At 53.0% G+C, this 11,755-nt stretch overlaps 1 protein-coding gene across 4 annotated transcripts in view; it reads left to right on the top strand.

Moving 5' to 3' along the window:
* The window catches only part of ZNF696 (zinc finger protein 696), a 9,968-nt gene extending 2,496 nt beyond the window's left edge, over nucleotides 1–7,472 (top strand). The window contains exons 1-4 of one of the 4 annotated variants that reach the window (XM_011938080.1): nucleotides 1–196; nucleotides 572–709; nucleotides 1,394–1,487; nucleotides 4,467–5,754. In XM_011938080.1, the coding sequence (XP_011793470.1) occupies nucleotides 1,472–1,487; nucleotides 4,467–5,527 (1,077 nt within the window). In that variant the 5' untranslated portion in view covers nucleotides 1–196; nucleotides 572–709; nucleotides 1,394–1,471 and the 3' untranslated portion in view covers nucleotides 5,528–5,754. Of the gene's footprint in view, nucleotides 197–571; nucleotides 710–1,393; nucleotides 1,488–4,466 lie in introns of all 4 variants that reach the window. The other 3 variants (XM_011938079.1, XM_011938082.1, XM_011938081.1) reach the window with 3 other exon arrangements.
* The last annotated feature ends 4,283 nt before the right edge of the window (nucleotides 7,473–11,755 follow it).

Here is an 11,755-nt window from a genome sequence, read left to right as displayed (position 1 = left end):
CCGCTCTCGGGCGCGGCGTGGAGGCGGCGGCCCTGCAGGTGCATTCCCGGGGTGCCGACGCATGCGGGGCTTCCTGTGAGCTGAGTTCCCCCCGCGTGTCTTCAGGCCTTTGTAAATTGTCAAATTTCCCACCGGCCCAGCTCATCAAGCCTCTTCCCAGCTGTGAACAGGAGAGCCTGTTACCTAATTCTTGCCGGTAAGGTACTTTCAAAAATCTGCTTCCAGACTAAAAAAATTGCACTTTAAAATACCTTTTTGCGAAATAGGCGGGGTCTCGCTGTGTTTCCCAGGCTGGCCGCCTATTCTTGGGCTCAAGCGATCCTCCCGCTCAGCCTCTCTGGCAGGCAGGATTACAGGCGGCTTAAATTAAATTTACTAATTAATTACTTTTTATTTACTTATTTTTTTAAGACAGGGTCTCATTCTAACACCCAGCTGGAGTGCAGTGGCGAAATCTCAGTTCACACCAGCCTAGACCTGGGCTCAGGCAATCCTCCCACCTCAGCCTCCCTAGTAGCTGGGACTACAGACGCCTACCATCACACATGGCTAATTTTTCGATTTTTTGTAGAGACGGGGTCTCACTATGTTGCCCAGGCTGGTCAGGAACTCCTGTACTCAGTCCTCCATCCCGAGCCTCTTGAAGTGCTAGGATTGCAAGTGTGAGCCACAGCACCCAGCCAAATTACATTTCTTAGTTGCACTTGATGTGAGACTCCCCCAAAAAATGTATTGCTTACTGGTTTTTCTTCTTGGTGAATTACATATTCATGATCTTTGCCAATTTTCCTTCCTTTCTTATTAATATATAAGAGATCTTTGTCAGATAGGGATGAATCTTTGCATTGCACATATTTCCCCCTTTTTGGTTTTTGTTTTTTTACATTAAATTTTTTTATGTAGTTAAATTTGTCAGACATCTGATGTCAGGCTTAGAAAAATCATTCCTCAGTCCAAAACTTTACCATTCAAATAATTTGTTCTTTTTTTCTGGTTTAACATTTTATATTCAAATCCTTATAACTATCAAGAAAATTTTAAAATCCATGGAAATTTCTTTAGCTATTTGAAGACTGCTGGAGGGCGTGAGCTTGCTCAGCATGGAGCTAGGAAGCTGTGGCCATGCCCACCTGTGCTCTGTGTCAGCCCCGGGTCGAGGGGAACCAGCAGAGCCTGGACCAGAGTTCCCGGGCATCCCGCAGAACACCGCTTCTGGGAGTGACTGTTGAGCCAGGACCTTGATTGCCAGTGACAGGGGTGGGCCCAGCTGGGTGTTGCAGCTCCCGCAGGGCCTATTCTGACCGTCTTCCCTGAAGGCATTCTGACCTCACTGCCCCAGCCCCTGTACCTAGCCCTGGCTGCGATTTATTTTCCTTTTCTTTTACCTCAGCAGAAATTGTTCTGACTGCTGGTGTTCTGCAAGGTGGAGCCAGGAGGAGAGCCCCCAGGGGCCAAGGAGAGCAGCACCCTGATGGAGGCCCTTGCAGGTGAGGGGACACGTCCACACTTGGGCCCAGAGTTCCAGGGCAGGAATTGAACAGGAATATAGGAAAAACACCATGTCTCAGTCACTGGCGCAGAGCGTATACTGTGTCCTCGGGCGCAGGGTGAGGGAGGGAGGTAAACGCAGGCCCATCAGATCTCCTGGGCATGTTTGGTGACTGTCTTTGCCAGTGAACTGAGAGGTTTTGGTTAGAAAGTCTGGCAGCCCCAGGCTCTGCCTCTGGGAAGGCCTCGCTCAGTGCTTCTCAGACTTGGCACTGTGGCCGTTTTAGAATGGATGAGTCTTTGTTGAGGGGCCATCCTGTGCATTGTGGGAGATTCGGCAGCACCCTCGCCTCTGCCCACTTGCTGGCAGTAGCGCCCCCTCCCAGTGTTGACAACCATAAACATCTCCACACATTGTCAAATGTGCCCTTGGGACAGAATCGCCCACATGAGAACACTTGGGGCCACCCTGAGAGTGTGTCCCAGCGACGGGCGGGAGGTGGGCTGGGTAGTGCAGGCCCTGCTATGGGGTCTGGGATTGCCTCCATTGGAAAGGCATCCTCAGGACCTGCACGCTGGATCCAGTAGAGCTCCACCGTGTATGTGGCCCCTTCTCATTGTAGTTTTGGTTCTTTTTCCTCATAAGCAATACCTTTGAGTCAGTTCTTGAACTTCCAAGTCTGCAAACCACACAAGACCAGGGCTGGCCTCTGCCGAGGGCTTCTGTTCTGCGCACCACCCTGAGCCTCTCCCACCCCCTGGCTGCTCAGTGTCATGGGTCTGCAAGGGCAGAGAGAGGTGGGGACTGTTGACAGCAGCCTGCTCTCATCTGCCCTGGAACATCCCTGCCCCACCCCCACCTCCACAGGAGTTTCCGTCACATCTGCACCCTCCACATTCTTGAAAGGTGCAGCCGGGACTCAGCCGCTTCTCTTCCACTGCCACAGCAGACTGCCTGCAGGCAGAGAAGTCCCGCTCAGTTGCTGTGCTGGCCTCGGGGGCCCCCGTCCTCCCACTGCCGCTCCTGGCTTGAGCCCTCCTGCCTCCTATGCAGGCCGAGGTCAGTAGCCAGCTTTCTCACGTCCCAGGGTTTTGTCCCTACCCTGAAGCCTTTTTTCTAAATGGCCACATGGTCTGTCCCTGTGAGCTGGAGGAACCAAATCTAACCAGTGGCTTCACTGCCAGACAAGGACCACTGATAACGCAGCCTGGTCGGGGCTGCTCAGCCCGGCCAGCGCCACCGCCCAGCCGCATGGGTTGCTGCTTCCAGCTTGTAGTCCGGATTTCTGTTTTTTTTTTTTTTTATTTTTTAGACAAAGTCTTGCTCTGTCACCAGGCTGGAATGCAGTGACACAAGCTCACTGCAGCCTCCACCTCCTGGGTTCAAGCGATTCTTCTGCCTCAGCCTCTCAAGTAGCTGGGACTACAGGTGTGCGCCACCACGCCCAGATAATTTTTGTATTTTTAGTAGAGACGGGGTTTCACCATGTTAGCCAGGATGGTCTTCATCTCTTGACGTCGTGATCTGCCCGCCTTGGCCTCCCAAAGTGCTGGGATTACAGGCGTGAGCCACCATGACCGGCCTCTTGGCCCAGATTTCTAAGTGAGGACACTCCTGTTTGCACTTAACAGAAGCCCTTAGAGTTTGGTGTTTGGGGGGAGTTGTTAAGGAGGCCACGTTGTCTCAGGGAGTCCAAGGTAAAAGGAATGAGCTGGGGCCATGGTTGGGTGTGGTGGCTCACACCTGTAATCCTAGCACTTTAGGAGACCGAGGTGGGAGGAGGGTTGAACCCAGGAGTTCAAGAGCAGCCTGGGCAACACATTGACACACTGTCTCTACAAAATATTTTAAAAATAGCCTGGTGTGGTGGTGCTCGCGTGGAGTCCCACCTACTTGGGAGGCAGAGGGAAGATCACTTGAGCCCTGAGGCTGCAGTGAGCCATGATGGCACCACTGCTCTCCAGCCTGGGTGATAGAGCAAGACCCTGGCCCACAACAAAGGAAGGAAGGACAGACAGAAGGCAGAGCTGGGCCGTGGGCTCTGTTGGGTGCCACCATCCCCACGCCTCCTGCTGCATCTGCCTTGCTCCTGTCCTGGCTTGCTGCCAGCAGTCTCTAGCTTCTTTTGCTTTCCCAGCTGTCCCGCAGAGTAAGGCAGTGCCCAGAGCCTGCGTTTCTGTCCCCAGGACTGGGTGGGCTGAGACTGGAGGTTTAGCCCCATTTCTAGCCCCGTTTAGCCTCGTTTCTGTATGTGTGTGTATTTATTTATTTATTTATTATTTATTTATTTATTTATTTATTTATTTATTTTGAGATGGAGTCTCACTCTGTCACCCAGGCTGGAGTGCAGTGGCGCGATCTCAGCTCACTGCAAGCTCCGCCTCCCGGGATCACGCCATTCTCCTGCCTCAGCCTCCTGAGTGAGTAGCTGGGACTACAGGTGCCGCCACCACGCCCGGCTAATTTTTTATGTGTTTAGTAGAGATGGGGTTTCACCGTGTTAGCCAGGATGGTCTCGATCTCCTGACCTCGTGATTCGCCTGCCTCGGCCTCCCAAAGTGCTGGGATTACAGGCATGAGCCACCGCGCCCAGCCTTCTGTTTGTATATTTTTAAAATTCTATTTTTTTTTAAGAGACAGGATCTCACTGTGTTGGCCAGGCTGGTCTCGAGTTCCAAGTCTCAAGTGGTCCTCCTGCCTCAGCCTCCCAAAGTGCGGGGATTACAGGTGTGAGTCACCACGCCCAGCCCCACAGCCCCGTTTCTAGAGTGGCAGTGCAGGACTCTCATCCACCTCATAACCACAGGGGTTAAGAAGGTGGGGAGGAGAAAAAACTAGGTGGGCAAAATCAAAGGTGTCTTTGGCACACTGATGTCACCATCACCGTCATTGTCCTGTCGTCACCACGATTGCCAGAGCCACCCTCGACTCACATTCTCTTGCCTCTGAAATCGTTCCTGTCTGGCCTCTTTTTCAGTTGTGAAGGCTGCTTTCCTGTCGCAGGCCCCAAGTGGCAGCGGATCAGCCGAGGTGCAGGCAGCTCAGAGTACGGAGCCTGCACCAGAGCCAGGCGCTCCCGAGGGAGAGGGCCACAGAGGGGGGCCTCCCCAGGCGCTGGGGTCTCTTGGCCTTTGTGAAAACGAGGAAGCCAGAGAGAGGCCCAGAGGTTCCCCTCGAGGTCCGGTCATTTCTGAGAAAACTGGAGGACAGAGTGGCCGCGAGTCAGATGTCCCTCCGAACTTAGGCCCGGGAGCAGAGGGCAGGGGCGGCTGGAAGGGGCGGCCTTTCCCGTGCAGCGCCTGTGGCCGCAGCTTCAAGTGCTCCTCGGACGCGGCGAAGCACCGGAGCATCCACTCCGGGGAGAAGCCGTACGAGTGCAGCGACTGCGGGAAGGCCTTCATCCACAGCTCGCACGTGGTCCGACACCAGCGGGCGCACAGCGGGGAGAGGCCCTACGCGTGCGCCGAGTGCGGCAAGGCCTTCAGCCAGAGCTTCAACCTCCTGCGGCACCAGCGCGTGCACACGGGCGAGAAGCCCTACGCGTGCGCCGACTGTGGCAAGGCTTTCGGCCAGAGGTCGGACGCCGCCAAGCACCGCCGCACCCACACCGGGGAGAGGCTGTACGCGTGCGGCGAGTGCGGGAAGCGCTTCCTGCACAGCTCGAACGTGGTCCGGCACCGGCGGACCCACCACGGGGAGAACCCGTACGAGTGCCGGGAGTGCGGCCAGGCCTTCAGCCAGAGCTCCAACCTCCTCCAGCACCAGCGCGTGCACACGGGGGAGCGGCCCTTCGCCTGCCAGGACTGCGGCCGCGCCTTCAGCCGCAGCTCCTTCCTCCGCGAGCACCGCCGCATCCACACCGGGGAGAAGCCCCACGAGTGCGGCCACTGCGGGCGCGCGTTCCGGGCGCTGTCGGGCTTCTTCCGGCACCAGCGGCTCCACACGGGCGAGAAGCCGTTCCGCTGCACCGAGTGTGGCCGCGCCTTTCGCCTGAGCTTCCACCTCATCCAGCACCAGCGGGTGCACGGCGCCGAGTGAGCCCGAGCTGCCGCTGAAGAGATGCCGGCGGCCTGGTGGGCGTAAAGCCGAGGCCGGGTGAGTCCTGTCCGCACCATGCGCGGTCAGGAAGTAACAACCGGCCGCTCGCCTGGTTCTCGTGCTGCAAAAGCCTCGCCCAGCTTGCATGTGCCTTGGCTCGGGAGCAGTCAGGAGAGACAGGGCTGGGCGAAGGTGAGCGCTGCCCATGGGAGGCGATTCCCAGAGGCGGAGAGGTCTCAGGGGTCTGTCCCGGGCCAGCCGCCCGCTACTGAGACGCCTCCCCTCCCACAGTCAGCGGCAGCGAAGGTCTCATCTGCTGGGGTGTAGTGGCCGGTGATTGAATGGGTCATTCCTACGCAGCCAGGCCTCCATCAAAACCCTGCATGAGACGAGGGGCTGAGGGTCTCGAGCTTCAGGTTGGTGAAGGCGGGGTGGGGGCAGTTAGGAAGGGGGCCTCGCGCCCTCCCCCCGTACCTTGCTGGCCAGCAGTTCATCCATGCCTTTCAACGCCTTTTCACAGCTGGTTGCTATGGTCCCGAGTTCTGTGTGCTTAGAAAATTATGGAACTTGGCCGGGCGCGGTGGCTCCTGCTTGTAATCCCAGCACTTCGGGAGGCCGAGGTGGGCAGATCACGTAGTCAAGAAATTGAGACCATCCTGACCAACATGGTGAAACCCTGTCTCTACTAAAAATACAAAATTAGCTGGGCGTGGTGGCGCGCGTCTGTAATCCCAGCTACTCGGGAGCCTGGGGCAGAAGAATCGCTTGAACCCGGGAGGTGGAGGTTGCAGTGAGCCGAGATTTCGCCACTGCACTCCAGCCTGGGCGACAGAGGGAGACTCCATCTCAAAAAACAAACAAACAAAACATTATGGAACCTGAGAAGGGGGTCGTGGGGACCCCAGGGCCCACTGTCTGCACTTGGCATCTGAAGTGGGGGTGGTCTTGTGGGATCTGCACTAACTCCGGGCAGTTGGTGTCAGAATCGGGTTAAATCGAAGGACATCTCCTTGGTGTCTGAGAGCTGGAGAGCTGGTTGGTATGGAGGGAAAGGCTCACAGCCACGTGATTTCAGAAGCGTTCTATGGGTAGAGGAATTGTTTTGTCTTTGAGAATGTTATGAGTATGTACAAATGTTATTTCCTGTAAAATATTTTCATTCTTTAAAATGTTATTTCTGAGATAGAAAAGTAGAAGTGTCTCTTTGGGGAACGCTTTTGGGTGCATATAGTAAAGCACTGTCATCATGAATTAAGCCAGATGGGCTTTGAGTTTCTTGGGATGACTGAGGGAAATGTGAGCCGCCCACTGGCCGTGAGCCCTGGGGCGTGGTTGCAGGATTCGCCCATCCTGGTCTGGCTGTGGCTTGGCACCACCTCCTGCAGTTCTCTGCCTCAGGTAAGGACTGATTGGGAATAATTCTGGGTCCTGAGCTGGCTGCCACTTCCAAGACAGTCGCTTTGAGGGCTCTTGTTGGCACCCGTTTCATTAAAATGCATGAGCTTAGGGTTGTGCAGCCTGTAGGGGCAGGGGTGCTCTCAGAATGGATTTGGTGGCCCCACAGTTCATTAAGCTCCTGACTCCTGGGCCAGTGGTGAGGTGGGAAGATGAGCCTGTGTCTCCCGTGCGGAGCCAAGACCCTCAGGCCAGCTGAAGGTGACCTTCCAGGTACCAGTAGAGGTCAAAGCACCTGCTCTCCGAAGGAAGTTCACCCAGCTTAGCTTCATCCCTGCTCGTAAGTCAGGCATTCAGCTTGCAGTCAAAGATCCCCAAGCACACAAGGAGAGTCAGCTGACTGAGGGCCGACAGAAGCAGCAGGCAGCTGCTCTCAGCCACAAAGAAATGCAGATCCTGAAACTGTCATCATACAGGTGAGAGGATAGTTTTGTGTGCGGCGCGGTGACAGTGATGAGAAACCTGTAGGATACATACTGTCACCCACGAACAGGCAGGACTTCTTTTTTTTTTTTTTTTTTTGAGACGGAGTCTCGCTCTGTCGCCCAGGCTGGAGTGCAGTGGCCGGATCTCAGCTCACTGCAAGCTCCACCTCCTGGGTTTACGCCATTCTCCTGCCTCAGCCTCCCGAGTAGCTGGGACTACAGGCGCCGCCACCTCGCCCGGCTAGTTTTTTTTTGTATTTTTTTAGTAGAGACGGGGTTTCACCGTGTTAGCCAGGATGGTCTCGATCTCCTGACCTCGTGGTCCGCCCGTCTCGGCCTCCCAAAGTGCTGGGATTACAGGCTTGAGCCACCGCGCCCGGCCGGGGCAGGACTTCTTAAAGAACTTCTGGAAATGAAAAATAGGCTAGACCCAGTGGCTCATGCCTATAATCCCAACACTTTGGGAGGCCTAAGAGGGAGGATCACTGGAGCCCAGGAGTTCAAGACCAGCCTAGGCAACGTAGTGCCAGCACTTTGGCAGGCTGAGGCAGTGGATCACCTGAGGTCAGGAGTTTGAGACTATCCTGGCCAACACGGCAAAACCCCATTTCTACTAAAAATACAAAATTAGCTGGGCCTGGTGGCCCATACCTGTAATCCCAGCTACTCAGGAGGCTGAGGCAGGAGAATCCCTTGAACCTGGGAGGCAGAAGCTGCAGTGAGCCGAGATCACGCCATTGCACTCCAGCCTGGGCAAAAAGAGCAAAACTCCATCTTAAAAAAAGGAAAATGATCTGAGTGATGGTCTTAGATATAAGATGGAATGGCAAGTAAAATTATGAATATATATGTGTGTATAAAAGAATAACGTCAACTAAAATTCTGGACAACAATAGCATGTAAATTAGAAGGGATAGAAATGTTCTAAGACCCTCCTATTGTTGGGAAGCGGGTGTAAGATAGTGTTTAATTTGACTTTGATAAGTTAAATGTGTATAGTGTAATTTAATGTTAATTACTAAAAAAGTGTAACCAGTCTATACATCTCTAATCCAATAAAAAGAATAGTTTAAAATTAAAATGTAGTCCCAGCTACTTGGGAGACTGAGGCAGGAAGATCTCAGTTTGGATCCTCAGACCAGGAGTTTGAGGCAGCAGTGAGCTGTGATTGTGCTGCTGTACTCCAGACTGGACAACACAGTGAGATCCCATAAAATAAATAAATGAAACAAACACAAACTTCTGTCAATTAAAAAATAAGAAAAGAAAAATCAGGCTGGGCCTGAGCACTGTGGCTCACACCTGTAATCCCAGCACGTTGGAGGCCAAGGTGGGTGGATTGCTTAAGCCTAGGAGTTCGAAACCAGCCTGGGCAACATAGGGAGAACCTGTCTCTACAAAAAAATACAAAAAGTAAGCTGGGCATGGTGGAGCATGCCTGGAGTTCCAACCACCCAGGAGGCTGAGGTGGGAGGATCACCTGAACCTGGAGAGGTTGAGACTGCAGTGAGTTGTAGTCACGCCACTACACTCCAGCCTGGGCAACAGAGTGAGACCCTCTCTCAAAAAAAAAAAAAAAAATCTGAAACAAACTGGGCAAATTAAGATGATGGAAACAAAACTAAATATGTCCCTAACCACAGTAAGCTGTATGGAATTTCCGGTTAACAGGTAAAGGTTAGGGCCAGGCGCAGTGGCTCATGCCTGTGATCCCAGCACTCTGAGGCGGGTGGATCACCTGAGGTCAGAGGTTCGAGACCAGCCTGGACAACATGGTGAAACTCCATCTCTACTAAAAATACAAAAATTAGCCAGTTGTGGTGGTGCATGCCTGTAATCCCAGCTACTCGGGAGGCTGAGACAGGAGAATGGCTTGAACCTGGGAGGCAGAGGTTGCAGTGAGCCAAGATCACGCCACTGCTCTCCAGCCTGGGTGACGGAGTGAGACTCTGTCTCACATACACACACACAGGTAAAGGCTAGGAGGAAAATCCATGACCCAGAGTCACACACATGAACATACACAGGAGGGAGGTGTGAGTCAACCAAGGGGAGGAAAGGTAAGCTCAGGTGCCTCAGAGGTGAGAGGCAGCCATGTGCCATGTGAAGCCCAGAACATTGTTTTAAAAAGGAAACTCAAAAATAACGATGGGCCAGGTGCAGTGGCTCACGCCTGTAATCCCAACACTTTGGGAGGCCCAGGCAGGCGATCACTTGAAATCAGGAATTCGAGACCAGCCTGGCCAACATGACAAAACTCCATTTCTATTAATTATACAAAAATTAGCCAAGCGTGGTGGTGTGCGCCTGTAATCCCAACTACTTGGGAGGTTGAGGCACGAGAATCACTTGAACCTGGGAGGCAGAGGCTGCGGTGAGCCGAGATCCCGCCAGTGACTCCAGCCTGGGTGTCACTCAGCCTGCGAGGCAGAGGCTGCAGTGAGCCGAGATGGCGCCGCTGACTCCAGCCTGGGTATCACTCAGACTCAGTGAGACTCCACCTCAAAAAAAATAATTAAAATGATGTCTTGGAAATGTGATAGGCAAAATTAAATTAGCAAGAAGGTGGAAAGTGGAGAAAATCTGTTTGAAAGAATGAAAAGATAAGAAGGTGAGTAATAGGATAGATTAAGACCAACAGGAATTCCCAGGGGAGAAAAGCAAAAACAGAAGATGGTGGGAATGAAGTTTAGAGAAATAATTCTCCCCCAGAACCGAGAAACATGAATCTCCAGAGTAAAAGCACCTACCGGTATCCCGCACAAAGATGGAAGAAACGACCTACATCCAGCCAGGACGTGAAACATCGGACAGTCCGGGACATACAGACGATCCGAGAGTGCAGATCACACAGAGGCTGAGAAATCCCTTCCCAAGGGCAAACTGGAAGTTAGAAAACACCGGAACAATCCTTCGAAAATTACAAGTGAAAATAATTTGCAACCTAGGATTTTACACCTACCCAAGTGGTCAGTCAAGTGTGACGGGACGACCGCATTTTCAGATATGCAAACTCTAAGTTTTAAAAATTCATTTTCATAATACATGTTTTCAGGAGCCTACTAAAGGAGGAGCTCCAAATCAAGGGAGTAAACCAAGAAAGAGGAATAAGTGGGGCCGGCCACTGTGCTGTAATCCTAGCACTTTGGAAGGCTGGGCAGGCGGATCACTAGGTCAGGAGTTCAAGACCAGCCTGGCCAATATGGTGAAACCCCGTCTCTACTAAAAATACAAAAATTAGTTGGGCGTGATGGTGCGTTGCTGTAATCCCAGCTACTCAGGAGGCTGAGGCAGGAGAATCGCTGGAACCTGGGAGGTGGAAGTTGCAGTGAGCCGAGATTACAACACTGCACTCCAGCCTGGCAACAGAGCAAGAATCTGTCTGAAAAAAAAAAAAAAGAAAGAGGAAGAAGTGGAATCTTGTAAACAGGGGGTTAGTGGTGAGGCATCCCCAGGTGACAGCGGAGCCCCAGGGCTGGGCAGAGAGAGCCGCGTGTCCTGGGACCGTCTGAAATTTCCCACAGTCCACTCTGGAGCCACAGTGACTGACTTTCCTTCCGCAAGTAAAATATGCTCGCCACCCCCCACTCAAGCCACCCAGAGGTCTGTTCCTGCTGCTGTCTCAGCCCAGAGGCTGTCAGCTCATGATTCTCTGGTCCGGATATATGTGAGATGCCTCTGGAGGCTGTAAACTAAAGAAAAAAAATCACCTGCCTCTACCCTAGCATAGGATTTTGAGACAGGGCCAGGATAAGCACAATAATGCTCCTGTTTGAAAAAGAGAGAGGCGGGGGCTCATTTACTGTAGACCCCAGTCTGTAGCACTTCTGTGACACAGTCAACAGCATGTTGCCAAGGGACCTCGTTTAGGGGGCAGAGTCTGTGTCTTTTTTAGGGCCCCATTTTCCCTGGGAGTGACATTATTATCCTTTTTTCCCCCCTCAGATTTTGGCTCTGCCCTTGGTATCTCTCCTCTGTGTTTTGAGATGTCCGATAGCCTGTATTTGAGGCTAAACCGCTTTCTCAGTTGCTCACTGCTTGTAGGAGGAGGGAACCCAAAGGCTTCATTTTCAACTGTCTCCATCTCTTTTCATTTAAACTGATACAGCGCCCTTAAAAATCTTGTGGGTTTCTGGCCAGGCACGGTGGCTCACACCCGTATCCCAGCACTTTGTGAGGCCGAGGCGGGCAGATCACGAGGTCAAGAGATTGAGACCATCCTGGCCAACATGGTGAAACCCCGTCTCTATTAAAATTACAAAATTTAGCTGGGTGTGGTGGTGGGCACCTGTAGTCCCAGCTACTCAGGAGGCTGAGGCAGGAGAATTGCTTGAACCCAGGAGGCAGA

Source organism: Colobus angolensis, unplaced genomic scaffold (assembly GCF_000951035.1).
Source record: "Colobus angolensis palliatus isolate OR3802 unplaced genomic scaffold, Cang.pa_1.0 Scaffold17, whole genome shotgun sequence".
NCBI lineage: Eukaryota > Metazoa > Chordata > Mammalia > Primates > Cercopithecidae > Colobus > Colobus angolensis.
The sequence above is the reverse complement of the archived record's forward strand: the minus strand, read 5'-3'. Positions and strand labels throughout refer to the sequence as shown.